This window comes from Cryptotermes secundus, unplaced genomic scaffold (assembly GCF_002891405.2).
Source record: "Cryptotermes secundus unplaced genomic scaffold, Csec_1.0 scaffold289, whole genome shotgun sequence".
Taxonomy (NCBI): domain Eukaryota; kingdom Metazoa; phylum Arthropoda; class Insecta; order Blattodea; family Kalotermitidae; genus Cryptotermes; species Cryptotermes secundus.
Genome location: NW_019722431.1, coordinates 1,535,236 through 1,550,681, shown reverse-complemented (window position 1 = coordinate 1,550,681; position 15,446 = coordinate 1,535,236). Strand labels below are relative to the sequence as shown.

General features: G+C 39.8%; 1 protein-coding gene across 1 annotated transcript in view; it reads right to left on the bottom strand.

The window, feature by feature from the left end:
* Positions 1-697: 697 nt before the first annotated feature.
* The window catches only part of LOC111861396 (4-hydroxybutyrate coenzyme A transferase), a 45,158-nt gene continuing 30,409 nt past the window's right edge, over positions 698-15,446 (bottom strand). Inside the window, exons 4-9 of the mRNA XM_023845927.2 lie at positions 14,199-14,289; positions 11,471-11,659; positions 7,550-7,765; positions 6,356-6,493; positions 2,332-2,460; positions 698-1,446 (exon numbers count right to left, since the gene is read on the bottom strand). Of these exons, the coding sequence (XP_023701695.1) occupies positions 1,262-1,446; positions 2,332-2,460; positions 6,356-6,493; positions 7,550-7,765; positions 11,471-11,659; positions 14,199-14,289 (948 nt within the window). The 3' untranslated portion in view covers positions 698-1,261. The remainder of the gene's footprint in view (positions 1,447-2,331; positions 2,461-6,355; positions 6,494-7,549; positions 7,766-11,470; positions 11,660-14,198; positions 14,290-15,446) is intronic.

Sequence of the window (15,446 nt, the reverse complement as noted above, 5' to 3'; positions counted from 1 at the left end):
GTTTCCACTGATGATAAATTTCTTGCAGAGCTGAGCAGCTGTAAGCTTCTCAGACAAACTTTGCTCCTCCAGGAGTTATTTAGTTCTGACTGGTGCATCTGGAAGTATGAGATCTACAAAGGCCAGCATTTATAAACACAGCGCTTTTCAGGGCCTCTATCTTTACCTTGAAGGGAAGTGTCACCAATGGATGCAACCACATTTGTTACTTGAAGAAAGTCGTCTTCTGGGTTTTGGCGCCGTGTATTCTTCGTTTTGGCAGAGAGCTACTGCTCTCTGCATTCACAAGCCATTCACCTGCTCTGTAGATGGAGGCGATACATTCCTCCGAAACGTCAGCCAAAACGAAGAATACATGGCGCCAAAACCCAGAAGACGACTTTCTTCATAGTCATCACCGTGAAAACCTCAAAACTTACACATTTGTTACTTATTTAACAACGTTGTGTCATCTGATAATGTTGTACAGCTGCAATGAGAACTTAAAGGATGATTATGAAGAGTAGGTAAGGATGTGGTTGTGGCCTACAGGATGACATTATCCCACCATTTGCCTGTGGGCACTGAGATAAGAACTCTGGAAGTCCAGCCTCACAGCTAATATTCAAACTGTGGACTGAAAACAATGAATGTGTGTCAATCACTGTATCATGACATTAGGTGTTATGGGAAAAAAATTGTTTTGTTTAACCATGCCTTCCTACAGAAACAATTTTATTTAGATATTTGAATTGTTTTCTTCTTTATGCAGCCTCTGAGGAGAATCTTGAGCTGGGAATCATTCCTATACACATCCCAATCAAAGTCACCTGACTCTGTAATCCAGTTTACTAATTCTTCTGACACAACAGCAAAACCAGCCCACCACAAAATGGTTTCACTACTCCCAAATTTAAAACACGTTTGAGAAAAGCAAAGTAAAAACCCTAAAGCAGTGGCACTATAACTCGGCTAAAATGTTGTTAGTGCTGTCTGTACTCTTACTATACTTGACGTCTAGGTAAATGTGTACTTAACTTGACAATATGAATTTCCCTGCTAACAAGATATCACTTGTCTATTACATACTGGTTATGAGACAGTAAGGCAGCATGAATACTATTATGGAAACTCAGTTTGTGTGACAGCAGTTAATAAAATTGTCATTTCTTTCTCCTACAACTGAATGTTTGCTTTGTAGATAATGAGAACATTTCAAAACAACCAACATCAGGTTTGTAATGGTGCCAGTAGAATTTTGGATAAATAAACAGTACAATGTTCAAGGTGCTGGCATACATTTAAGTCGTTCAAATGCAGCTTTCTCAAGAGATTCTCGATGATCAGGATGGGCGATGTTAATGAGGGCATGAGCTCTCTGGCGAAGCGTTTTCCCAAAGAGGTAGGCAACACCATGTTCTGTGACAACATAATGGACATGAGCCCTTGTGGTCACAACTCCTGCACCTAGATCAAAACAGAGCATTCTGCTATAGCATCTATTTCTGTTTTAAACTTGAATATCTACAAATGCTGGTTCATTAATGCACTTACATTTCAGTAAACTGCACTGGTTATTCACAGTTTCCAACATTTGCAACAAAAAACATTTATAATATAATCACACTTATTCTATCATGTTGCCTTTCCAGAAATGTTTAAGTTCACAGCATGCGTATTCAGTGAAATCTGCTTTCAAAGTGTCCCTCAAGACCTCAAGGGCCATAATAAGTAAAAGTGCACCAATGAAATGGATATCTGTGAAGGCCACAGCTAGAGATAGGAATTATTAACCTTTCTCAATGAATATTCAGCCAGTACTGCATAAGTATATGTCAGTTACATACACATATACCAATAAAGAAAAACAGCCTCTAAACATTCTTCTTTACTGGCGCTACAACCCTGTGTAGATCTTGACCTCCTGCACAGACTCTGGAGGTTTTGTTAAGAGTAATTTTTCTGTGGAGGACTTGTTAGCCCAACACCCAACCCCTGACCTGGAGGAACAGGAACTACACTTTGCCTGGCCCCTGCTGCTTCAACTGTCCAGCATTGGGTGGCTCTATAAAGAGCTGTAACTCCCACCAGCATATTTCTCTGGGTCACTGGGGTGCACCACCTAGATGCCCTCTTATGTAAGGTACTACACTTCATTGAACATGTAGGACTGTTGGGGGGCTAACAGAGGGGGATGCACAATAGATCACCGATGGTCACGGGGCATGGACCAGTTAAGGCCCACCCTTTATCCAGTCATTCATTCACTGAACAAGCTTAACAGAACCTGCCTCACTGGTTCAGTCAGTGCATTGATGAACAAAATTCACCCCTGAGTTTCAAGGACCTTACCATGCTTGATGAGGGGAGAAATCTTGCTTTCTCCCTTATTGGTTACAGATGGAAGAGCGATGATTGGTTTTCCTTCACCATCTAAAGCTTCAGCTGCACCACGGATAAAATCCACTTGGCCTCCAAAGCCTAAATTGAGGACATCATTTTATTAATTATACAGTAAATGAAAACAATTTCAATTAAAATATCAAAAAGTGCAACATGACTGGAGATGAAATTAATTATTAAACACACAACTGAATGAAAATTTTAGTAAATTAAAATTATCATCAATATAATATCAAAATTCTAACCCTATCCAAGCCAAAACACATTGCAAAAGCTTACTTTCCACAGAATTATAGCAACTACTCCTGTAAAGTATTAAGACTTCAAATTTGTATCAACAGATGACAGCTGAATACAGAAAGCTGTCATTCTTACAATATGATAACTTATGTAACTGCAGCGCTGCAGTGCACTAGATTTAGGGATAATTAGAATTATTAGTGCAGAGTTTCTTTACCAGTGACATGTAACAGGCAAAGACAGCGGGACATAGTCACATCCTTGCTCATGGGGAACGACTTATTCCCAACCTTGCTGTTTCACAGGAACAACTCCCAATACTCTTTCCTCGAAATCTCACTGGTAAGAGAAATTCTGCCTAACTTTGTGAATATGATATGTGACAGCTTCTGAAAATCATAAACTTAAAAGAGGCATGCTGGAGAACCACGCTAAGCACAATATCCATCACCGAGCTATCAAAAGCAACGTTAGAACTTTAAGAACCAAATCCCCATACTGCATTTAGCTGACTGGAGATTAAGAAATTTTAGTGAACTCCAAATTTCGAATACACCCAATCAGTAGAATTTAGGGGTGTGCCATAGCAGAGGGACTGATGGACAGAGGAACTCAGGGTTTTGAAAAAGACAGTCTCAGAGTTCAGTGGTCTGCCAGTTCTTAAAAGTTTTGGATGCAAAACTTGCACCCTTGCAGTTCATATTTGGAAAGTCTAATTAACCAAGTTCAGGTGGTCAAGGTGAACTATTATACGAAGGACATTCTGTATATAATGCCTCCTATTCTACTGTGTTAATATGTAACGTCTGAGCTGGATGTTGGTGGTGTTGTAGTAATGGTTGAACCTTCCCGCCAATGTACCGTTAGTTTGGTTGTTGTGCGACAGATAGCGACAGCAGAGCAGTCTTACCAAAATGGCGTCTGACATAGAAGTGCGTATGAAACAGAGATGTGTTATTGAATTTCTCATTGCCAAACAAATTGCACCCACTGACATCCATCGATGCTTGCTAAAGGTGTACGGAGACGATACAGTGAATGTCAGCACAGTGAGGCGGTGGGTAGTACGTTTCAACAGTGGTGAAAGTGAAGTGCAAGACAAGCTATGCCTTGGGCGTCCCTGCTCAGCTGCCACTCCTCACAATGAACAGTGCCTCATCCGTACAGATCAGCAGATAACGACCAGGGAACTGTGTGCACGGCTTAATATCAGCTGTAATGCATTGGAAACGATGTTGGGGAAGCCGGATTATCACAAAGTTTGTGCCAGGTGGGTCCCTCGGATGCGTATACAGGACCACAAAACTCATCAAATGGAAGTCTGTCAGGACCTGTTGCACCAGTTTGAGGCTGAAGTTGACAAGTTTCTGGACAGCATCGTCACCGGAGATGAGATGTGGTGTCACCACCACGAGCCGGAATCCAAAAGACATTGCAGCTGTAAGAAAGTGGCTAGCCTCTGCTGGTGCAGACCTTTACAGGCGCGGCATACAGGCTCGTTCATTGCTGGCGAAAGTCCATAACGAATGGTAGTGATTATGTGGAAAAATAACTGTAAGTAGCTGAAATCTTGCTCTATTTAACTGTGTTATTATGCTTTCTGTATCTGCTGTAGTTTTCATTAAAAAAATTGGAGGCATTATATACAGAGTGCTCCTCGTACATAACAGCTCACGTAACCTTACTAAGGGAAGTGAAGTTCTTATAGCACAGTGTATTACATGTGTATTCAAACCAAGCCTATAAATCGTAGAAATAAATATTACCAGTATTTAGGTGTTGAGTGTGTAGCACCAAGTTCATCACTTCCCCCACCTAAGTTGAGACCCTGCCAAGGGACCTGAGGAAGAACCTCAGCCCTACCATCACCCTGGCTAGTCCCACATAAACTTTACCTCTCTTTCCCGATTTAAACCTCAACTATTGCAAGCAACCACAATTTGAGCTTACTGGCACCCAACCAAAGAAAGTAGAGTCACATATGAGAAGAAAAGAAGAGAGGTGGAGAAGTGGTTCCCAGTGTGTGGCAAAAGTACGCAGTGGGGAAGAATGGTAAGACTTAGAAGGTGATAGATACTCTTACACCTAAAATATTAACACTACACTAATTCTTATGTCATTTAATAGTATTTTAACTGTTAAAAGTTATGTTCATGAATTGTGTACAGATAAGGGTATGGAGTAAAGGCAAAAAAAAAAAAGGTAAAGCTATCCCTGTAACAGGCCAAGAAGGCCCACAGGGTTGTGAGACGTCGAGGCTCCCACATTTTCTTTAGACAATCGGCTCAAAGATGGCAGTAAGGTTGTCAGCCTTATAATCGGTCACCCTTTACCCCCCAGAAAGATTCCTGGTACTCATTTCTGTTAGAGGTTGAGTCGCCCCAGAACCACAGTGTCGCTCGAAGTATAAGGTAAACTGAAAAATCCACCTCATCAAGACTCAAACCGATGACTTTCTGACTTGTAGCATAGTGCCTCATCCAACAACACTATTGCATGCCCCTAAGAAAAGGTAAAAGCCATCCCTGTAACATGCCGTGGAGGCCCATCAGGTTGTGAGACATCCATGTTCCCATATTTTCTAGACTATCAGCTCACAGATGACAGTGAGGTTGTCAGCCTTATGTGATGGCCACCCTCTACCACCAGGAGTATTCCTGACACTCACATCTGCTAGAGGTTGAGTCGAACCCATGGCCATAATGCAGATGGAAGAATTTGGTAAACTGAAAAATCCAATGACCTCATTGGGAATCAAACCCCGCGACCTTCCAGCTTGTAGCATAGTGCCTCAACCCACTGTGCTGGTCATGACACATTTGAGGGAGAGGCTTAAGAAAGAACTTCAACACACAAATTTAATACTGTACTTTCCAGTTATGATATACATAAAATACTCAACAACCCGCATGAACCTACTTCCTGTAATCATGGCAACTGAGAGGACTGTGGGGACTCTTGTTACTGTTGTCATAATCTTACAAGCTTGGAATCAAGAGATGAAGGTTGAAACCAAGATAACTAACATACCCACTTCCACATTCCACGCACACTGCAATTTTACCTGTTGGGCCACCCATTCTGAACTCATTATATTCAAAATGGAAATTAAAGAGAACAAGTAAAAAAAAATCTACAAATGCTCATCTTTCAAGCGTCAACAAGCTACATTTAGTTTTTCTACATCTGAGCGAGAAAACAACATTCACATAACAGCAGCAAAAGTCAACTGTGTGGCAGGACTCACGCCAACTCATGGCGAACTTCAACCCACCAGCTGACTGGACTAGCAGTAAATGTAATAAGATAAACTATTTCAAGCTAAATATGATATCTATTAAAATTGTAAAATTGTGTAAAACATCACTCTTTAGATTCCAGCAGACAAAAAACAGTAAAGTTGTCCCTTAATTAATTAATCACCATGCCATGAAGTCGCATTGGAGAATATTGGTGTAGCTTCAATTTTTTTTAACTACTAGATGGATGTGAATGGTCAGCTTCACACCCTGGCATCGCAGGGAAAGTCTCCAGTATCCAATGCATACAACGCACTTAAAATATGATGGAGAAACATTTCTGTCCTTGCCAGTAATTCAACCCTGATTCTCTGATCATATATCACACAGTTTTGTCACTACACTGGCTTATCTAGTATGTATCAATACAGAATTTATATCCTAGAGGAAAATATAACATACTTTATTCATTCAAGGGGGGGGGGGAATTTTACCTGAATACATTCTGGTTCCAATGGAATCTGACACAACTTGACCTGTCAGGTCAACCTCAATACAAGAGTTAATAGCAGTCATTTTGGGGTTCTGAGCTATAATACCTGTGTTATTTACATATGCAACATCACGCATCTCTGTAACAAAAAAAATTCATTAATTTGCCATCAGTAATTAAGAAATAATAGGAAGGAATAAATACAACAGCAGGACAAGAGAACGTCTGAGTGCAGAAACACTAAAAAATATGTTGGTGAAACTACAGATACAGCTGTCTGACATGAGGAAACATCTCCTACAGCCCAGCACATGTCTATAAATGTTATAAATCAAAGAGCATAGTTTGACCAGTAAGGAGTGGCTAATTCACAGAAACACATTTCAGTACCTGAAAAAGAGAACTCATCCGAAGAGTGCCACCATACTGGTGTTGGGTCAGCTGTGATCCAGCCTTTGGCCTTGTCAGTAACAGCACAACAATCCAAAAACATTCATCCTCAATGTAATCCTTTCAGATGCAGTTTACTGTTCACATTATTTTTGTCTGATATTTTGTTAGATAATTAAGCTGCAAATTACTTCACTCTTTTCCAGAATATATCACTACATGGTATTCCTCATGACCTTGTTTAACAACACTTTCAGAAAAAATAGTAAAATAACACAGGCAACGATACTGCAACCTCTCTACTTGAATCTATGGAACCTTCCTCCACTCTTCTCTCCGCCCCTGTAAGCCAGACTCTGCTGCAGGCATTTGTCACCACTTCTTGGTCATGTTCTAGCAATGTCCATGCCTGAATAGTGATTGTAACAAGATAAAAAGTTAAAAAGTAAAGTTGTCCTTGTGCTTATCTAACTAAGTACTACGCCATGAAGGCATATGTGGAAGTGAATGTAAAGATCCACATTTTCTTGACCGTGGCATTAGATGGAGATGAGTGGTCAGCTTCACGCCCCGGCTGCTTTACCCCCGGGAAAGGGCCCCCAGTACCCAGTGGATAGGAGGCTGGGTGGACCCCAGAGCCAGTCTGGTTAACATGGGGATGAGAAAATTCCTGATCCTACCAGGACTCGAACTACGACCGCTCATCCGTCCAGCCTGTAGCCAGTCACTATACCAACTGAGCTATCCCGGCTCCTGATTATGTTAATATGTTTGCCATAAAGTTAATAAAAACTTAAATACTTACCTACATATGGATTATTATCAACAAAATCATACAAGTCCCGAGTTCCAATAAGGAAACTGCCTATGATTTTGCCTTTATTGATTGTCTTTCGATTATTTGTGATGCATCCTTTATTTACTAGATCAACGATACCTCCAGCAAACATCTCTGAATGGATACCAAGATCTTTGTGATTTGTCAGTTCTGCCAACACAGCATCAGGAATGTTTCCAATACCTGTGGGGACAAAAGAAGCTACTTAACAGAACAAAAGTAAACATCTGTATGGCAAGACGGCATCACAAAACTGAATTGTGAATTGAATTGAATTTATTTACATTCTATAAATCCTAAGCAGGTTAGTACCTTTGGATACAGAACAAGTCAAAAGGTTACATACAAAAGTACAGGCAATTTTAGCTTAAAAATTAATATAACTTAATTTTACATCATTCTCTATTTACATTGAAGTATTCATCTAAAGAGTAGAAGGAATGAGCATGTAGATAATTCTTTAACTCTGATTTAAACTTTTTAGTATCATTGCCCAAGTTTTTAATACTTTGTGGCAGATTGTTGAACACTTTTATGCCAGTAAAGTAGACTCCTTTTTGATATACTGATAAAGTTGATGAGGGTAGGTGGAAGTTATATTTTTGTCTAGTATTCATGTTATAGACATCAGAATTTAATTTGAATTTATCTTTGTTGTAAACAACAAATAAGAGAAGCGATAATATGTATTGCGATTGAAGAGGTAGAATTTTTAATTTCTTAAATAATTCTCTACATGAATCTCTACTTCTACATCCTGTAATGATTCTAATTATATTCTTTTGTATTTTAAAAATTATTACACTATGTGAAGAGTTCCCCCAAAATATTAATCCATAGTTCATAATAGAATGAAAGTAGGCATGGTAAACCATCTTCAATGTTTCCTGTGACATATGAGGCTTAATTGATCTCATCGCATAGCAAGCTGCATTTAATTTAGGTATAATTTGTTCAATATGTATTTTCCAAGACAGTGTACTGTCTACATGTATTCCAAGGAATTTTGTATCAAGTACTTTACCGATTAATTTGTTGGCATAACTGATGTGTTTAAGGTCACAGAACGTTTTATATTATAAAATACAAAAGGAATACTGTCCCTGTGCTCAATTAAACACCATGCCATGAAGATATATGGGGAAATGGATGTATAGCTCCATTCATTCTTAATTTTAGTCAGCTTCACGCCTCGACCACTTTCCTCTATTATCTACTGAAGAGGAAGCTGGGTGAACCCCACAACCCATCTGGACACTGTCGAGAACAGCCAAGAATTGAACCCTAATTCCTCAGTCGACCATTTCATAGCCTAGTCACTATACTGACTGAGCTATCCCTTCCCAAGTAACAGTCCTACCATTTTCTGTCTCTGAATATAAACTGCTCGACAGATGACTACTTTACATTTTCATTTCTCTTTCCTGTCACTACAGTGAGCATGATTATCTTAGATGTCCGCAAACAGAATCTGAAGTGGGTCCCATCAGGTCTTTCATATCCAACTGAAGTACAGTAACTGGAAAGCAGATACATGTACTGGGGACTCAAAAGCCTGTACGGGCGTTAAAATCTTGATTTTAACTTTTTAAGCAATTCAAATCCACCATTGGCACAAAGCCCTCTGACGCTTAAGTGGAGAACTGTGATGATAATCCAAATCATATACACACACACACACACACGTAGTATAGTCATTAAGTTCGTGGAATGTGGTTTTATCGCATCATATTACAAGGTATTCACATACACTTACGCAGACCCACATCGGCCCTCAAAATAGTTGCCGTTGGCTACTATGCAAGTCTGCCAACGTTGATATAGCTGTCGAAAACATTGCTGAAACATATTGGCAGTAATTTCCTGTACGACGCTTTGCGGCCATTCCATGAACTTATTGACTGTGGTAGTATACATATATACTGTGATCTATTCTTACATATTAGAGCTCTTAAGGTACAGGCAAAAGCAAAGCTGTCCTTGTGCTTAATTATTTAAGTATTATGCCATGAAAATGTATAGAGCAGGCATGTCCAATTTCAAACAGGTTGTGATCGACTTTTTAGTGTCAAAATTGCCAGTGCTCTACCACCCCCTCCTATCGTCGTACCTCGCTTTAAGCAAAAATATTGGTAAAAATAACACAACATATGATTGTTGTAAAAGCAACATACATTGAAATTACAAAATACTTTAATATGTATTTTCCTTTCAAAATCTGAATATAATATTGTAGCGTGTCTTGAGTTCGAATCTTGTTTGTCACATGTGTAAGTCCTATCCCACTTCTGACACCAGTGTAGCGTGTTTTGTGTGTCACGCTACAAATAAATTCCCGTGGGGCTCAGATTCTGTAGAACATTTATTGTTCTTCACGCTTACACAATCACACGCTTTACAATTGTTAGCCTACACAATTTCTCGGCGATACTGGACTCTGTTCTCTGGCGGTTGTTCTAAGACTCTCTTCTTAGAAGGCTGGATCAAGACTCACTTCTTAGGTGGCTCGGTAAAGACTGACTTCTTCGATGGATATTCCAAGACTGACTGTGCGAATGCATTCAACTCCGCTATATAACCTCGGTCGCTGCTATGCAACGAACCCTTTGTTATAACCATGGAGACTCCTGTCAGAACTACAACAGAGCGATTGTTGTTTCCTATGCAACGGTCTGTTCTAGCGTTTCCATAGAAGTGACTCTTCTGGATTCCAGACACGTTACAATATTATATTACAAGTGAATTTCCATGCTTTTCATGTATAATTTCCTTCTAGGCCTATGAGATCGACCAAAAATCATCCCGCAATCGACGCGTTGGATATGCCTGGTATAGAGTAATGGAGGTAGAGATCGACCATTCTAGATAGAGGTAAGTGGTTAGCTTCCCATCTTGGCCGCTTTACCTCCAGGGGAAGTGACCATGGTACCCATTGTATAGGAGGCTGGGTGGGCCCCAGATCCAGTCTGGACACTATGGAATAGAGAAAAATCTCTTGCCCCTGTCTAGAATTGAACCCCGGCTGTCCAACCTGTCACTGTACTAACTGAGCTATCCTGGTCCTTAAGGAACATGATGTATCATGTTTTCATTGAAGATGTACATCATGAATTTTAAACTCTGAAAAGACAGTCACATTCACACCAAGATATTAAACTCAACAGAATAACAGTATGTGCTGCTCTCTAAGAGGCATAGTATGAATTTTATTTAGAAAATGTGAACACTGCAATATCAATTCAAGAACACTTCTCACTGCAGTTTACTGCTGCCATCTGTTCTTATGAGTAAGCACTATCAACAACTCTGGGTGCTAACAAACAGAATGGCCAGTGTTGTAGTTCAGTATATAGGCTGTATGTACTGCATATATGAGAATAGACATTAACAATACTTGAACATTACTGTGGGAGAGACTTAATTCTTCCATGTCTCTCTCCTGACCAACGGACTGCATTTTACCTGTTCCTGCCTTAGAAACAACTTTAGATGATAAGAGGATGCCATGTGGTCAGCACAACACGTCCCCACAGCCGTTAATTTCGGTCTTCTAGACCGAAGCTGCTATTTCCTTGAAATAGCTTCTCAATTATCCTCACAAGGCTGTGTGAACCCCGTTCCAGACCCACTGCTTCTCAGAAAATCTGGTAGCCAAGAATCGAACCTGGACCTATGGATCTGTAGCCAGGAACTCTGACCACTAGACCACTGTAACTTCGCCAACAAGCAACGGTTGCTCGGTCGGTATAGTTTGCTTGCAGACTAAAACCATGGAGTTTCTTTTTCCTTTGAAACATTACACTAGTTTAATCACATAAGAATTAATTTGCCAAAAGGCAGACACAGAAATAATGCTGATATTTTAATAAAAAAGATGGCAATGATTACCCATTTGTAGTGTTGCCCCATCTTCCACAAGATTTTCTGCAATCTGCTTTCCAATTTTAGTCTCAATTTCAGTTGGCGGGCGACCACCATGTTCTGGCAGCGGCCTGTCTATTTTCACAGCATAATCAAAATGTGACTGGTGAACTGTTCCATCTCCAAATGTCCTTGGCATCTGTGGATTCACTTGAGCTGCAGAAAATTACAGTAAAACAATATGTAATAACGATAAAGCTGAATCTGTCCCTGTTTACAGCGGGTGTTCAGCAAAACTCCATGCATTCTTGGCCTCTCCACAAGAATAAGGTGAGAAGTGACCTTTATGCTTTGGCTGCTTGTCCCTGGGAAAAGAACCATATACACTCTCTGACAAGGAGACTGGGTCACTGCACAGCTACTGAGAATGTAACTGTGACCATACATGTCCTTCAACCTACCATAAAAATAACCCACCCTCGAAGTCATGGCCAGCAATTTCCATCTTATAACCTACAATATATTCAATGTATTAAAGGTCTTAATTTCAAAATGAGTAAACGTAAAATATTACAGTAACATGAAAAAAAAAATAAGTCGTTGGCATTTGTATTGGATGTGGTAAGTCTAAATTCTTTTTCTGGCATTAACAGTGGTCTTTCCATTATATTCCATTATTTGTATCTTCAGTCTCCTTCCCCCTTGAATAAATCAGCAAAGAACCAGATAAACATGACAAGCTTTACAAAACTTCATGTTCACAAATCAAAGTCACCATCAGAAACAAATCATATTGCATTTTAACAATTTAAATCAAAAGGTTTATATCTCAAATATACCGCTTTATCTTTGCAGTTTACAGTGTCAGAATATGGCAGAGGTCAGTCAGTACTCGTCTTGATTCATGCAGTATTTATTTATTTATTTATTTATGGCCTACAAAAAAACACCTGTCGGTAAGTTAATTCTAACCTGTTCTGATGACAGTCAATTACACTTGGGATTACTGCGTTCCTGGACTTTGTCCATCATCTAGTATTCAGAAGGAACACAACATTTTCTTAAACTGGATTTCTTTCCATCCTCAGGCCAGCAGTTCAGAGTATATAGCATCAAACTGTAGTATAATTTGTGAACAAGTAATTGGAACAACTGTTAAAGAAAATGGTCGTGGCCTATTTATGTCCCATATAGTTCTTTCTATCTATCTATCTATCTATCTATGTATCTATCTACTTATGTATCCATGGCTTTACAGCCTTTGTGGGCAGCTTTTTCGGTTTCTTAATCTACACACAGTCAGTGGGACTCCTTGGATGGGGGATCAGCCTGTCACAAGGCTGCAACCTACACACAGACATCCATGCCTTGAATGGGATTCAAAACCACAATCCCAATGTACAAGAGAGTGAAGATAGTTCATGCCTTAGGCCATGCAGTCACTGTGACCAGCCTCATATAAACTGCTTCCAGGAATTTTTTTCATGTTATTTAACAATGTATTCTTAGCATAAAGGCTATATAGCATCAGATGATGATGACAGATGAATAACAAGTTGAAAAGAATTTGGAAGAGTGCAGTAATGGCCTAATCGAAGTACTATCCCAGCATCTGCCTGAACAGACTGGGGGAACCTCAGTCAGGAGAGCCAATGTCCTGGCCAAGATTTGAAGCATGCACCTCCAAAACAAGAGTCTAAAGCATCACTGCTATGTCATCCTGCTCAGCGAAGCTCATCTTGCAAGTCTCCGGTGACAAAATCATGAGTATTATCGCAAATTAAGCAAATGTGAATATAAACCTCCATGCAATGGCAACAAACACAAATGTTTGCCAGTTACTAATGTGTAGGACAAATAGCCTTTTTGGTCCCAAACAATTACAAGGCCAGTTCCTGGTCTCCTTCAAACATACAGCATACAGCAGCACTGGTGCATGTTTCTGGGGGTTCAAGCACACATAAGAGCTTTGCCCCTCATGCATAATCATATCACACACCCTCATCCCATACAACACAAACCCTACACATACCAGAAGCCCATTATCAATAATTTAAATTCGGGGGAGGCAGAATCATTTTTAATTATTTTATTTTATAAAAGTCACAACTATCTGATAATGCTAAGCTACTATTTCACTAACATTATTACTACATCATGCACCCAACTGAAACAAGATAAAAACATGCTGAAACTGATATTAAAAAATTATATGAAATAGAAATAAAATAATAAGCTACAAAATTAATAATATTTACATAAAATCTGACCTGGAAGAAGAGAGATGTGAAGTCCTTGAGCCTCAAGGTCTGGGTATGACTAACAACTATCTGTGTCATAATATCCACACCCCTACTTCACAAACAGATATAAAAGCAGTTTCTGTCACTTTTAGTTACAATAGTTATGTTAACACCAGGCTGCAATTTGAATTCAGGGAGTCATTTACCTTATATATAACTTCTGGGCTGTTTCCTCATTGTTTGAGACCTGGCCTCACAATTCTGAATTGATACCTGGCCACTATACAGAACTTCTGTACTTATTACATAATTACAGTTGAGATCTGCCCACAATATACCATTTCTATGCTAGTAAATGCCAACTACCTGAGGCCCAGTAACTATCAATAACTCTGGTTACTATTTATTATATAACTTCTGTGGTTGTATCCCAGTACACTTAAGTCTAAACCACTACTTCACCACTGACATTTAACTGAAAGTCTGTAATATAAAAAAATGTTCACTCTTACCAACAATTGTCTTTGAATACATGAGCGCTGCCCGGACACAGTCAACACTTGTTCCAAGGCTGCAGAATCCATGCTGATCTGGTGGAGACACCTATGAGAAGGAATATAATGTACATATACAGGATACATATTTAATATATATAAGTCTTTAGGTCCAATGATCATTAAACTGATATCACATCACATACTTTGGGCAGAAATACAACTGTAAGCAGAATCATGTGTGTTGCACTGTTGTAATTGTGCATGAGTGAGGTCCAGCTGGCTAGGCACTGCATTTTCTAAATATTTATTCCATGATATCCCAGTTAAAGTCAGGTTGTGACCTTGTAGTACTAAATAAAAGTAAGTAAAGCTATCCCTGTAACAGGCTGTGAAGGCCCATAGGGTTGTGAGACGTTGAGGGTGCCACATTATCTAGACAATCAGCTCAAAGATGGCGGTAAGGTTGTCAGCCTTGCGCGCCGGCCGCGCTTTACTCCCCAGGAAAATTATTTAATTAATTCCTGGTACTCATTTCTGTTAGAGGCTGAGTTGACCCCAGGGTCATAGTGCAGCTGGAAAGATTACGTCAACTGAAAAAAATCCAATGACCTCATCGGGATTTGAACCTGCGACCTTCCGGCTTGTAGCCTTGTAGTACTAGGCAATTTTAAATCCCCAGTTTCCAGACAATAAAGGTTAATCACTCAACAGAAAAGCTCAAGTGATATGTCTGATTTGCATCTGTTGTGTTTCACTTCAGATTCATAATCTTCCACTTGGCTGAACTAAAAGTTAAGTAAGGAAGCAAGAAGTCTATTTTACAGCAAACAAATTGGGTACATTTGCTTAACTCTGGAAACGGGATTCTCTGAAGCAGCGACACTTTTGGGATATTGACCTTTCTCTCTGTTACACAAAATCAGAACACAGAACTAACAAAACAAAAAAAAAAACTGTTGCCTGTAGTCCGCAAGCAAACTATACTGACCAAGCGACCACTGCTTGTTGGCGAAGTTAGTGCCAACTTTTTGCGGATAGAGGGTGTCACGTGGTCAGCGCAACGGATCCCCATGGCTGTTAATCTCGGTTTTCTAGACCGGAGCTGCTCTTTCCTTGAAATAGCTCAATTATCCTCACAAGGCTGAATGGACCCCGTTCCAGACCCACTACTTCTCAGAAAATCTGGTGGCGCAGGGAATCGAACCCCAGACCTATGGATATGTAGCCAGGAGCTCTGACTACCAGACCACAGATGCGGTCATA